Source organism: Panicum virgatum, chromosome 3N (assembly GCF_016808335.1).
Source record: "Panicum virgatum strain AP13 chromosome 3N, P.virgatum_v5, whole genome shotgun sequence".
In the NCBI taxonomy this organism is placed as follows: domain Eukaryota; kingdom Viridiplantae; phylum Streptophyta; class Magnoliopsida; order Poales; family Poaceae; genus Panicum; species Panicum virgatum.
Genome location: NC_053147.1, coordinates 12,546,555 through 12,557,437, shown reverse-complemented (window position 1 = coordinate 12,557,437; position 10,883 = coordinate 12,546,555). Strand labels below are relative to the sequence as shown.

Below are 10,883 nucleotides of genomic sequence, written 5' to 3'. Positions count from 1 at the left end.
CAATTATAAATGTCCACATTTTTAGCATTGGCAATTTAAAATTGTAATGGTTGAACATGCGTAGGTCATGAATGCATAAATTGGCTTATTAAAGACTCAAGATAACATGGTGATGAGGACCGATGGCACACTATACCTAGAGCATTCTCTCATCACCGCTAGGGCTCGAAAAAAAAGCTCGCGGCTCGCGAGCCTGGAACGAGCCGAGCCGAGCCCCTTTTTTCGGCTCGCTAAAATACCGAGCCGAGCCAAGCCGGCTCGCGAGCTGAGCCACATATGCACCACTTGTCAATTGTCATGTAATTTAAAATGTTTTCTCTTCATTTTATCTTGCTGTGGCTATGGTACTGTTAAAATATTGATATGATACTGTTAAAATCTTTATGTGGTACTGTTAAAATCTTGATGTGGTTGCACTCTTGTATGTGATCTGTGAACTGTGATGCAAATGTGCAATAACTAGCTGTGGCTCGCGAGCCGGCTCGAGCCGGCTCGCGAGCCGAGCCGAGCCTCTTTCAACGACTCGTGAAATTACCGAGCCGAGCCGAGCCGGGCTCGGCTCGTTTCCGGCCCTAATCACCGCGCATATTAAAAGTGGGGGGGGTGATGAAAAAGAGACAATAGAGGATCACTATCCAATCTATGAAAGGCACAAAATTAATCGTAGATGAAAGGGTGTCACTTGAACCATGACATGGTAAGTAGTACTCGTGCCTAATGTGATCATCATTGATAATTATTCAGGTGTTGCTTCCAATAAACATCGTATTGCCCGGAGGGGAAGGATTTTGTAACTGTTGCAGGGAGACTTTATTTCATGTTGCAGGTGTCTTTTTTTTGCCCAATCTTTCTACAGAAACATGTCGTGTAGTCATAAGTTTATTGATTTGTTTTGAATTACTCCCTCCGTCCAGATTTGTTGTGCGTTTAAGCATTTGAAAAATGTCCAAGTATGATATGCGTTCGCTTCGACTCCCACGCGCGCCGTTTCCCTCCGTATGCGTGGTTAAACGGAGAGAAGAGTGGCGGGCACATTTTTGACGGAGGGAGAGACGGACGTGGTAAACGGAGAGGAGGAGCGTGATCAAAGCGTATGCGCATTGGGGGGGGGGGGGGGGGGGGGGGGACCCTTTCGATGGATCTGCCTCCCGTGGTTGTGCCCCCGCTCAAAAACGTGCGTCACTGCTTCCCCCGTCCGGCCCCGCGCCTCTCGACGGTTTCCTCGCACGCCCCCCCCCCCCCCCCCCACCAAGCCACCGATCCCCGCGCCCCTCCCCCGCCGCCCCGCGCTCGGCGCCGCCGCTCTAGCGCCGGGGCCGCGCTCATCCGGCGCGCGCCGCCGCTCCACGCCCCGCGCACGGCGCCGTCGACCCACGCTCCCCTCCTTCCCATTGGACACCGCCTCGCCGCTGTCTCGTCGCCGCCCAGCGCGCTCCCCCAGCAGGTGGATCCGGGCCCGTGGCCACCGCATTGCTGCCGCCCAGGGCGCTCCCCCGCCACGCGTCTGCCAGCAGCCAGCAGTTCTGCCTCGGCCACCGCGGCAAGCCAGCAGCCTGGGCGTGGTGGCCCTTCACCGCGGCTCCAGGGGCGGCGTCATCCCGGCTCTCCCACACGGTGGCAGCGCGCGTCTCATGCTGTGCCCTGCCGCCCGCATCCAGAGTATGCACCGTTCTGTTGTTTTTTCTTTTATGTTGCTACACTAAAGCTGGTAGCACTTTTGGAATTCAGACAACCAAAAAAAGATTTTGTACATGCTGCCGTCATTGCAAGTTTGACTTCCGTCAAGTTTCTCCTTTAGTGCATTGAACATTGCAAGTATATAGAAATAGGATGCCAAAATCAATATATTTATATGTGAATAGGAAGAGGAATCTGGATATTATGTAGACAAGCTGATCAATCTGAACACACAACTTTGACACTGCAGCATCTAAAAGTGCCACTATTAATCTTTTCAACCAGTTGATCATATTGCAAATTGCACTCATCTAAAAGATTAGTTAGTGGAACAATATTTACTTGTTAGCACCATAAGAGTAATGTTCTCACCATGGCTGCTGGCTGCTAGGTATGTCTTGCCTTGCACACATTATAAACAATTGCAGATTCTATGTAGAGGCATATGTATCGAGCGTGTGGCATATCACCACAACTGGATGTCGTATATATGATTTGTAGGTAAAGCAGAATTTTAAGCCTGCACTGCTGGTTAAGTTTGTACAAATTTTGCTTGGATTGTTTATACTGAAAATAACAGTGCAAGCAATGGACAATAATTTTGTTGGAGGTGATGTCATTCCAAATTATTTATAATCTTTTTTTTTTTGCCAAAGATTCATATCTTAGTACTTTTTGATTGTCTTTTGGTGAATGAGTGCTTAGTTTTACGTTGCCTGCATTTTTTTCGTGTTTTATCTTCGGCAAGGCATCGATTGCTTGCATGTTTATATTCAGCTGCTTGCAATTCGCTGGTATGGGTCACTTTCTCTTATTGTGCTGAAAATTTTCACTCTCTTATTGCGCTGAAAATTTTTCAGCACCCGTGGGCACAAACCTAGTCTCTTCCGATTCCGATTCCTCGATCTTGGTTTGGTGCTCCCCCAAGAAGATGGATCCAGCAACGACAAAGGTTTCCTCACCTCGCAATGGCGGTTAGTCTGTGATCGAATCTTTGTTCTCTGTCGACCCTTTAGCTTTGACATCCCTACACTTCGTTTTTTTCGAAAAGAGATACATGTGCGTGTGTTGATGGGCCTCTCTTTTCGTTTCTTATTGTAATTTTCAAACGGAATGCCAGATGAAACGGAATTGGAGCAACTATCGTCTGATCTACAGGCGCTCAAGAGGCTGTACGGGCTGCTTCGCAAGGGTCCCGCAAATGAAGATGTAAGTAACTTTTTTATGACTTCACTGGTCACTTCTATTTCTTGTGAGAACAAGTCAAAGATAGACTTCGTTTTCCAGTAGAAAATCGTGTTCAGATACATTTGAAAGAGAGAAGGATTGAGGAATAGGCATGATAAACCAAAGCAATCATTCTGATTTCAAAATCTGGCTGCAGGGATGTGAGAAATCGAAGCATTTTTTATGTCAAAGTTACATTTTCTGCAGTAGCAAAATATGCTGGCAAATCTGACACATACGATCACAAGTTTAATTTGTTCTTACATTGTGCAGTTAGATGAGGCATCCAGGGCTCTACTGATGAAGATGCTAGATGATGCTACCCAGCAGACTCTCCTGAAGCAGGCAAAGGTAATTTATTTTCGTGCCAGTATGTAATTGTGAAAATGCATCATTTGCACTTCACTTTCTCATTCTTTGTGTTCTCGGCAAGTGCTAATCAGCAGTAAATCATCTGTTTTCAGATGATATCGGGTTCTCTTATGTCTCCTGCACTGGAGAGGAAGCTCTCCATCCGATCAGATCGCCAGACACGCGACGCCGAGCCACCCTTGAGCTTGAGGCCACCGGCGTCGCCCAGCCTCCCCAGCCTCCTAGCCGGCGAGCGACCCAACCGGCTTAACCCGAACCCACAGTATTCAACAGTGTCAAGCCGAGCCGGTGGCCACATCCATGGCGGTCCCCTTGCAGCGGAAGAGCCCGTCTTTACCCGCCTCGCCTCCTACCGCTCGTCGAGGACTACTACATCTGCATTGCCGCCACGACACCGTCCAAGTGGAAAGCAGCAGAATTCCGGCCTCAGCCTCTACCGCTTGCCCGTAGCTGCGACGTCGCAGCAGGGCATGGTGACGGGACGCGTTCAGAACACCGACCAATGGGACACAACGCGTCGCACCTCCAGGTGTGCTAACCAAACGTCGCTTGAGGCCAGCAGCAGTCGTGGCTCGGAGCGAGCTGGACGCGCCATAGCTGTGACGTCGCAGCATGGCACGGTGATTGGAAGCAATCCGCAAGCCGAACAACGGGACAAGACGCGTCACACCTCCGTTCGTGATGACCAGTCGTCGCCGGAGGGCAGCAACAGGCGCCGCTCCGTGTCGTCGGAGATGTCTCTGGGTCGGAAATGGCTGCAAGGCCACGGCACGGGTCGCCGCGTGGTAGCAGAGAGCTCCTCCTTGACGCGTCGTTTGGGAAGACTGGACTCCAGGCTGTCCCTGGGCACGGTGTCACCCCGAGGCTTGGAGCGAGCCGGGCGTGGCGTGGCTATGCCGGAACAATCTTCCTCGAGCAACACGATGGTCACCATACATAGTCGCATCAGGCCGAATCGGAACCCCAAGGAGCACCGCCTGCGCCGAGCTGAAGATGATGATGAAAAGAGTACTCCTTGGCGACGGTGCATGGACGCTTCCGCTTCCAGTGCGAGCTTGTCAAGGCGCAAACCACGGCGAACACCGAAACATGTCGACTCCGGCAGCATGTACATTAGCAGCCACAACAGCTTGTCAGTCGCCGCCATCTCGTACCATTCCACGAGCCCTACGGTGTTGCCGGAGTCGAGCGCTTCTGCTTCCTACTCACCACCGCTGGTGTCGCGGCCAGGTATTGCACCGCCTTTGTCGTGGCAGGGTATTGCCCCGCCGATGCCGTGGCGAGGGATCGCGCCGCCGATGTATGCGCCTCAGGTGAGGAGATCGATGAGGAGGCGCCGCCGCCAGGAAGTCCTGGCAAAGCGGGTGGAGCGGCTACGGATGCTTAAGAACAAGATCGCCACGGTGTTCCACCACCACTACCACTACAGGCACGACCAGGAGGGCCCGTCATCCCGTCGCATTCCTGGCGAACAACACCACATGTCGCCATGGAAGTATCTCGAGGGAATGCTCCACCGCACGAAAGGCCAGGATAAGAAGTCCATGAGCCGGGTGGTGGTGAACACGCCGGGAAAGCGGCCCGGCGGCGACGGGAACATGCACACGTTATTCGTCGCGATGAAGCGGCACTTGCGGGCCAAGCGGAAGGCACCAGCAAGCGTCAACATATGGAGGAAGATTGCCAACCGGAGCCAGGTGCAGGCTAAGAAGATGCATTGGTGGCAGCGGCTTGAGCCACGGCGCGGCAGGGCAGGGGTGCTGGCGGGCAGTAAACTACGGCGCCGCCTAGGACGTTGAATGTAGCTGTAGGGCTTGTCATTGCTTGATAAGATTAGCCAACTTTGCACCAAATTGTTGGATTTAATCAAACACAAGAAACATGAACATGAATCTTTCAGTGGCAATGATGTGTTAACAATCAGTGATTACACTTTTGAGTACCAGAGCATCAAAGGAGAAATTGAAAGTATGAAGCGAAGTTTGAAGACAATGAATTATGTACTAAGTGAAAAGCTAAATGTACAACAAAAATCTAGTGAGATTGCTGGAAGTAGTCCTTCCGGGGAGCAAATGGTGAGCTATTTCTGGTATAAAAGGACTTTTGCTATTTGAAGTAAATTAAAAAAACTGTGATAGTAAAGTTTCTCCATAAGTATGTTTCTGGATAGTTAACTATAGAACGTGTTTTCCTGAAACTTCTGCATTAATAATTTACGTAGGATGCCTATAGTCCACTTAGTAGTGATTTAACTTTTATGAAAAGTTGAAATGGTTTGATGGTTTTAGTAATTTAGTTTCTTAAGCATATTTCTGTCACCACTGAATAACTTCCACTCTTATGCAGGATGATTTTGAACTCAAGCTGAAAGAAGAGGCTATGCTGAGCAGAGTACTAAAAGAGGCAGTCTTTTTAAAGGAACTTGACATTGAACAACTGGAAGCGGATCTAACATCTTCACTTCGTCTCCAAGATGTTATGATAAATGAGATCCAGAGAGTTCAGGGTGAACTTTCTTGCATCACCCACAAGGCTAAACAGTTAGAGCTTCAGGTAACATCACATACTTACTCCCCAATAAACCAACAGCTCAATATCTTTTCTCTGATCAAAGTAGGATTGTGAGAATGATTTCCCGTTTATCATGTATTACTGTGAAGTTGTCTGGTGTTAGCCTTGTAATATTCAGGTTTCAGTATATTTCAAAATAATTATAAGCAGGCTTTTGCTGAACGACTTGGTTAGAGGGCGGGAGTTTTAACTTCCATCTCATTGGTCTAAAATTTTTCTGTCAACTGTACAAATCCATTGTGCTACTCATTGCTTTTCAAATTTTGACATCATGCTAAGAATCTAGGATAAAATGTGCCCAAGTCGAGATTTAGTCTACTGTTGATGTTCTTCCAATAAGTTTTCTTGTTTAGGATCTTCATTGTCAATCGAATGTTGTGTTGAATGTTTCCAGAACCACTTCTAAACATAGGATGATGCGAGGTAGCATATAAAACAATATATTTTGGTTTTAGAGGCATCTGGTCAGCAAGTATTCTTTCCAGGGATCATCACTGCTAGTCGTAGAAGAAAGGAGTTCCTAAGAAACCAACATAAAGTAGATATTTGTGTACTACACTAAGTGGATTGTGCAGATCAATTTGCCGAGATAGGCAGCAATTGACAGCCAATCATATTGTTGTGGTTATTCTGGTACCATCCAAAAAGGCATGATTCTTGAAACAGGTAGTCAAATACTCTAGGATGTTGTTCCATGTTAGATGCTATATATGTATCTTAGATTTCAGCTTCATGTTCATATGATAGTCTTTCTCGTGGTCCTTTACCTGAAGTGCTTTTTTGATCACCGACAGTCTATATGCTCCATTGTTACAAATTTAGTGCACTGCACTTTACAGGTATCCAAGAAGGATGAAGCAATGAATGAGATACAGCATGATTTCCAAGAATCTGCAAAGGAGCTTGCCGCTCTCCGCGGGACACTAAAAACAGTGACAGAGGAGAGGGACCTGTCGTGGCAGGAAGCAAAGCAGCTGAGAAGAAACATCAGCATCATGCAGAATGAGGTGGTGTCACTGAAGAAGAAGATCGAAGCCCTAGACGAAGACATACTTCTCAAGGAGGGGCAGATCACAATACTGCAGGACAGCATCGAGAAGCCGTTCGACATCATCTGCAGCCCCAGGTCGATGAGGGAGTTTGACATGGAATGAAGAGTGCGACGCCAAGAACATTTTGTTTTTACAGCATGCATCATCCTTTGAGATATTATGTTTATTTCCTGAAAGACAGATGCTTGTGAATAGGTCGTTCATACGCTTCTACAGTGTGTTCGTGCAGTACACCATAGTGGCTTGTTTTGCTACTCCCGGTTTACACCATTTGTAAAGCGTGCATAACTTGGGATATGTTCAAAAGTAGTCCTTGTCCTGTTACCGTCACTTGTCAGTAGCATTTTAATATTACTGTCAGGACTTCATTAACTGATGCATGCTTAATGAACACGGTATGGGCCCGGCACACACATCAGGACCCTGATCTTCATTTCAAAGAGTGAAGCAAGATGGGTTAAATGTCCTGTGGAGATTATGGTAGCGTGATTGTAAGAAGAATATATCGCAAGGCCCAAGTCATGGGTTTATGGGAGCTGTAGTTTTCAAGCTGAGGATAGAGGTTTCTGCAACGCGGCTTCTGTGCATGTTGTCGAATTGCATTCTTCATCAATGCTGGGCCAGTGGCTGCCCTTACACAAAGTGTTGCAAATATTGTTCGTTAGTTGTTTTCTAGCAATATGTAGCCTGTCAAATTCATATTTCAGTTACTAAACAATGGGCACAACGTCTTTAGCAGAAAGGATGAATAACAGAGAACGAAAGCCCATTAGAGATAAAAATGAAGAAATTCTTCATTCCATAACTATACAATGCCACTGCTTCCTGATTGCCTCTTCAAAATTTCATCCTGGGGTTCCTTCCTGAGTCCTGACACCTGAAACGTTGGTCCAACGACCAGCATCAGCATAGGTGTTTGACAATTGCTACTTTGGATGCACCATGTGTTTGGTCGAGCTTTGCCAATTCTTCTGCTGTTTTCTCTCCTAAGCCTACATTACCTTGTGCCCTTGCTGCCGATAGGATGCTGCCCCAAAGTACCTTATCTGCTTTAATGGGCATCATTGTGAAAAGCTATTCTACCTCTTCCAAGTACCCTGCTCGGCCAAGATCAACCATGCAACCATAGTGTTTAATTGTTGGTTGGATTGTAAATTCTTTCATCATGGACTCGAATGTTGTTTTCCTTCAGCTACTATACCAGTATGACAGCATGCCTTTAGAACACCAATGAACGTGTCGGGTAACACGATTAGGGACACCCTAATCGGGGTACTAAGATCACCCCAAAAATACAAAAACATGTTAGGCGGCCGAGCCCACGAAGGCCCACGGCCTCCTACCAATTTGGAAAAAATGAAAGGACTTAAAGAAGCCCAGTGTGCGGCCCATTCGCACCCCTCTCGGACCCGCGGGGTGATCTCCGCCTCGCTCGAGGGCTCCCATCAAGACCCTTGACTACGCCCCACATCTCCGCCTCGCTCGAGGGTAGCGAATCTACCCTCGAGCGGGCAAAACATCTCCGCCTCGCTCGAGGCCACCCCTCGGCGTAAGGGACAAACGGCCCTGCCGCTCACCCGCCCGTCGTACGGAGGCATTAAATGCCAACCACTCCTCCACAGCACCCAGGACAGACGGCATCAGGCCGCCATTCCCCACAGTGGCTGTGATCGGAGTCCCATCCGCCAACTCCGGTCACTGCTCCGCCATCCCGGACGCTGTGGCAACACTGTGGGACCTGCGACACGGAACGAAGCGCGCTCGGCACAGTTCCCATTACTATTCTGCCAACTCCGGCTGTCCGGACTCCACCTCATCACACGTATGGTCCCGTACCGGCCCCCTGATCGGGAAGGGGTCCGGTGTCGCCACGAGCCCCTCGAAAAGGGATGCCCATTACTAGCAGCCGGGGGCCCGGACCTCCCCCCCTCGAGGAGTCCGGGACCTCCACGCGACCCTCGGACCTCCTTAGTGCGCACGCCGGCACTTTGTCCAGGGGGATCCGGGATCGCCACGTGCCCCGTTACCACTGGAGCACGCAAGACCCTGACCTGCAGGGCCCTATGGAATGCCACTACGCCACATCTGGAGAACTGTACACCCTACAGCGACGACCACGCCGCCTGCTGGGGTTGGCAGGACGCCGGTGCGATCTCCGCGAGGTCAAGGACGATGCCTAGGGCGACCACCACGCCCAACACCATACCCCACAGTGTACTTCCCACAGTATTCGACTGTTGTATCCCCACAGCTCGGGGAGAAATGACGACTTCCGCGATCCCTTGCCCCACAGCTCGGGGAGAAATGACGACTTCCGCGATCCCTTGTACATGTACCCGTCCCTCCTTGTGTCTATAAAAGGAGGAGGCGGGCTTCCCTTAAGGGGGTCAGTCGGCTCTCTAGGTGTTACACCGCTCACAGAGCACATACTCGCTTCTAGCCCCAACATCGCTACTCGCCACGCTCAACTCCTCTTCTAGCAGAAGACTTGGGAGCCTCCCTCCCTCTCTCGCCTCGCTTGTACCCACTACTACAAGAACTCCGGGTGCAAGATAATACAGTGCCCTCGCACACCCTCTTGCTGGACGTACGGCCCCGCGGCCGGAACCAGGATAAACCCGTGCATTACTGTGTTGTCTCTTGCATCAACATCTGGGACGAGCAAACATGCAGCATTTACTAGTTGGGATCCGGACCCCCGGGTCAGGACGCCGACAGTTGGCGCGCCAGTTAGGGGCTTGCTGCGTGACACTTTCTCTCTTGTTCCCATTTGATTTATTTATATTTATTTGAGCAAGAATGCAAACGGTCCACATAAGATATAGGAATCATGGTGAGTAAAAATTAAACAATATCAATACTAGAAGAACAACCGGATGTTCTTAGTCATCAAGGATGACCGGGATGAATTATCTTGGAGCATTTGAAGGTATGGCCCAACGATGAGGATATACGGTCTCAAATTACCGTTGACCAAGAGTAGGAAAAATTATCGTCCGGATAAAAGGAAATGGTCATTGAGCCACTAATGAGTTATCGATAGCTGGTTATGAATTGGAGGTCAGACTAAGATAGTCAACCAAGGATATCGCCTAAAGATCACATCCTTATTTCGACCCTCAAGGATAATAGCAATCGACCAGAAGACTTCATCCTCAGAGACAAGAAACACAGACCAACACCAAACTCGTATCTTTGAATTTTAGTTGTTTAAACGCGAAGATAGGTTTTGCTCAATTATAGCGCACTAATCTTCCTATTTTTCTAACCACATTAGGTCCGACATCATCAAAAGTGAAACGTGCACAACGCACAGAAACTCATGCGGAGATACTAATAAACATCCAAAACAAAATAACATGTATGATATGATGCACGCATGACCTATACGTCCTCACAAAAAATAAATTTTTGCCCATCAATCTATGGCAATATACGAAGACCATTCGGTGGCACAATACGTACTCTCACTATATACACTAGCAGTCTACTATGAACTTTCCCTACGTAAGCGGGGTTAGTGTACCTGCAGAAAAATCACAATATATACATCTATTCATAACTACTACATGGCTAGAAGTTAGTTGATATTATATATATAGCCACCTGACATATCATATGCTATATAGGGCTTATGATCTAATCTCTCCTAATCCCTTAATCGCAAATCAATGTAGATTTCTGAAATTCATTTTTAGTCTTGAAAACACCAAAATAATATTGATGGTACCCCTGGTGCATTTCAGCTCTGATACCAGCTGTGACAGACCCGCCGAGTTAAAACGCTTAATTAAGCGTAACCACCATCATCTGAACGCATCAGGCGCATTAGCTTAATTAAGTGTAACTTGACAGGCTGCTTTCAACCCATAGGCCGACCGAAACACACCAGAAGTCTCGCACGAAGGCGAGCGCAGAAGGTACCAGCACGATACAATCTTACAAAAATAGCAAAATATATTAAGACTTTTACAAACAGCTTTA

General features: G+C 48.3%; 1 protein-coding gene across 1 annotated transcript; it reads left to right on the top strand.

Annotated features, from left to right (window-relative positions):
• The first annotated feature begins 1,258 nt into the window (after nt 1-1,258).
• On the top strand, nt 1,259-7,271 carry LOC120664351 (cingulin-like). The gene is made up of 7 exons (XM_039943528.1): nt 1,259-1,659; nt 2,538-2,651; nt 2,798-2,886; nt 3,178-3,255; nt 5,223-5,351; nt 5,623-5,829; nt 6,687-7,271. Exons 1-7 carry the CDS (start codon nt 1,632-1,634, stop codon nt 6,999-7,001), a joined length of 960 nt encoding a protein of 319 aa, XP_039799462.1. The 5' UTR covers nt 1,259-1,631; the 3' UTR covers nt 7,002-7,271.
• The last annotated feature ends 3,612 nt before the right edge of the window (nt 7,272-10,883 follow it).

What these genes read in the sequence shown, in the direction of transcription:
- LOC120664351 (XM_039943528.1), top strand. Translation starts at nt 1,632, where the DNA reads ATGCTGTGCCCTGCCGCCCGCATCCAGA. An exon ending in GTCCTTCCGGGGAGCAAATG is followed by an intron (nt 5,352 to 5,622) that starts GTGAGCTATTTC and finishes ACTCTTATGCAG; the next exon opens with GATGATTTTGAACTCAAGCT. An exon ending in CTAAACAGTTAGAGCTTCAG is followed by an intron (nt 5,830 to 6,686) that starts GTAACATCACAT and finishes TGCACTTTACAG; the next exon opens with GTATCCAAGAAGGATGAAGC.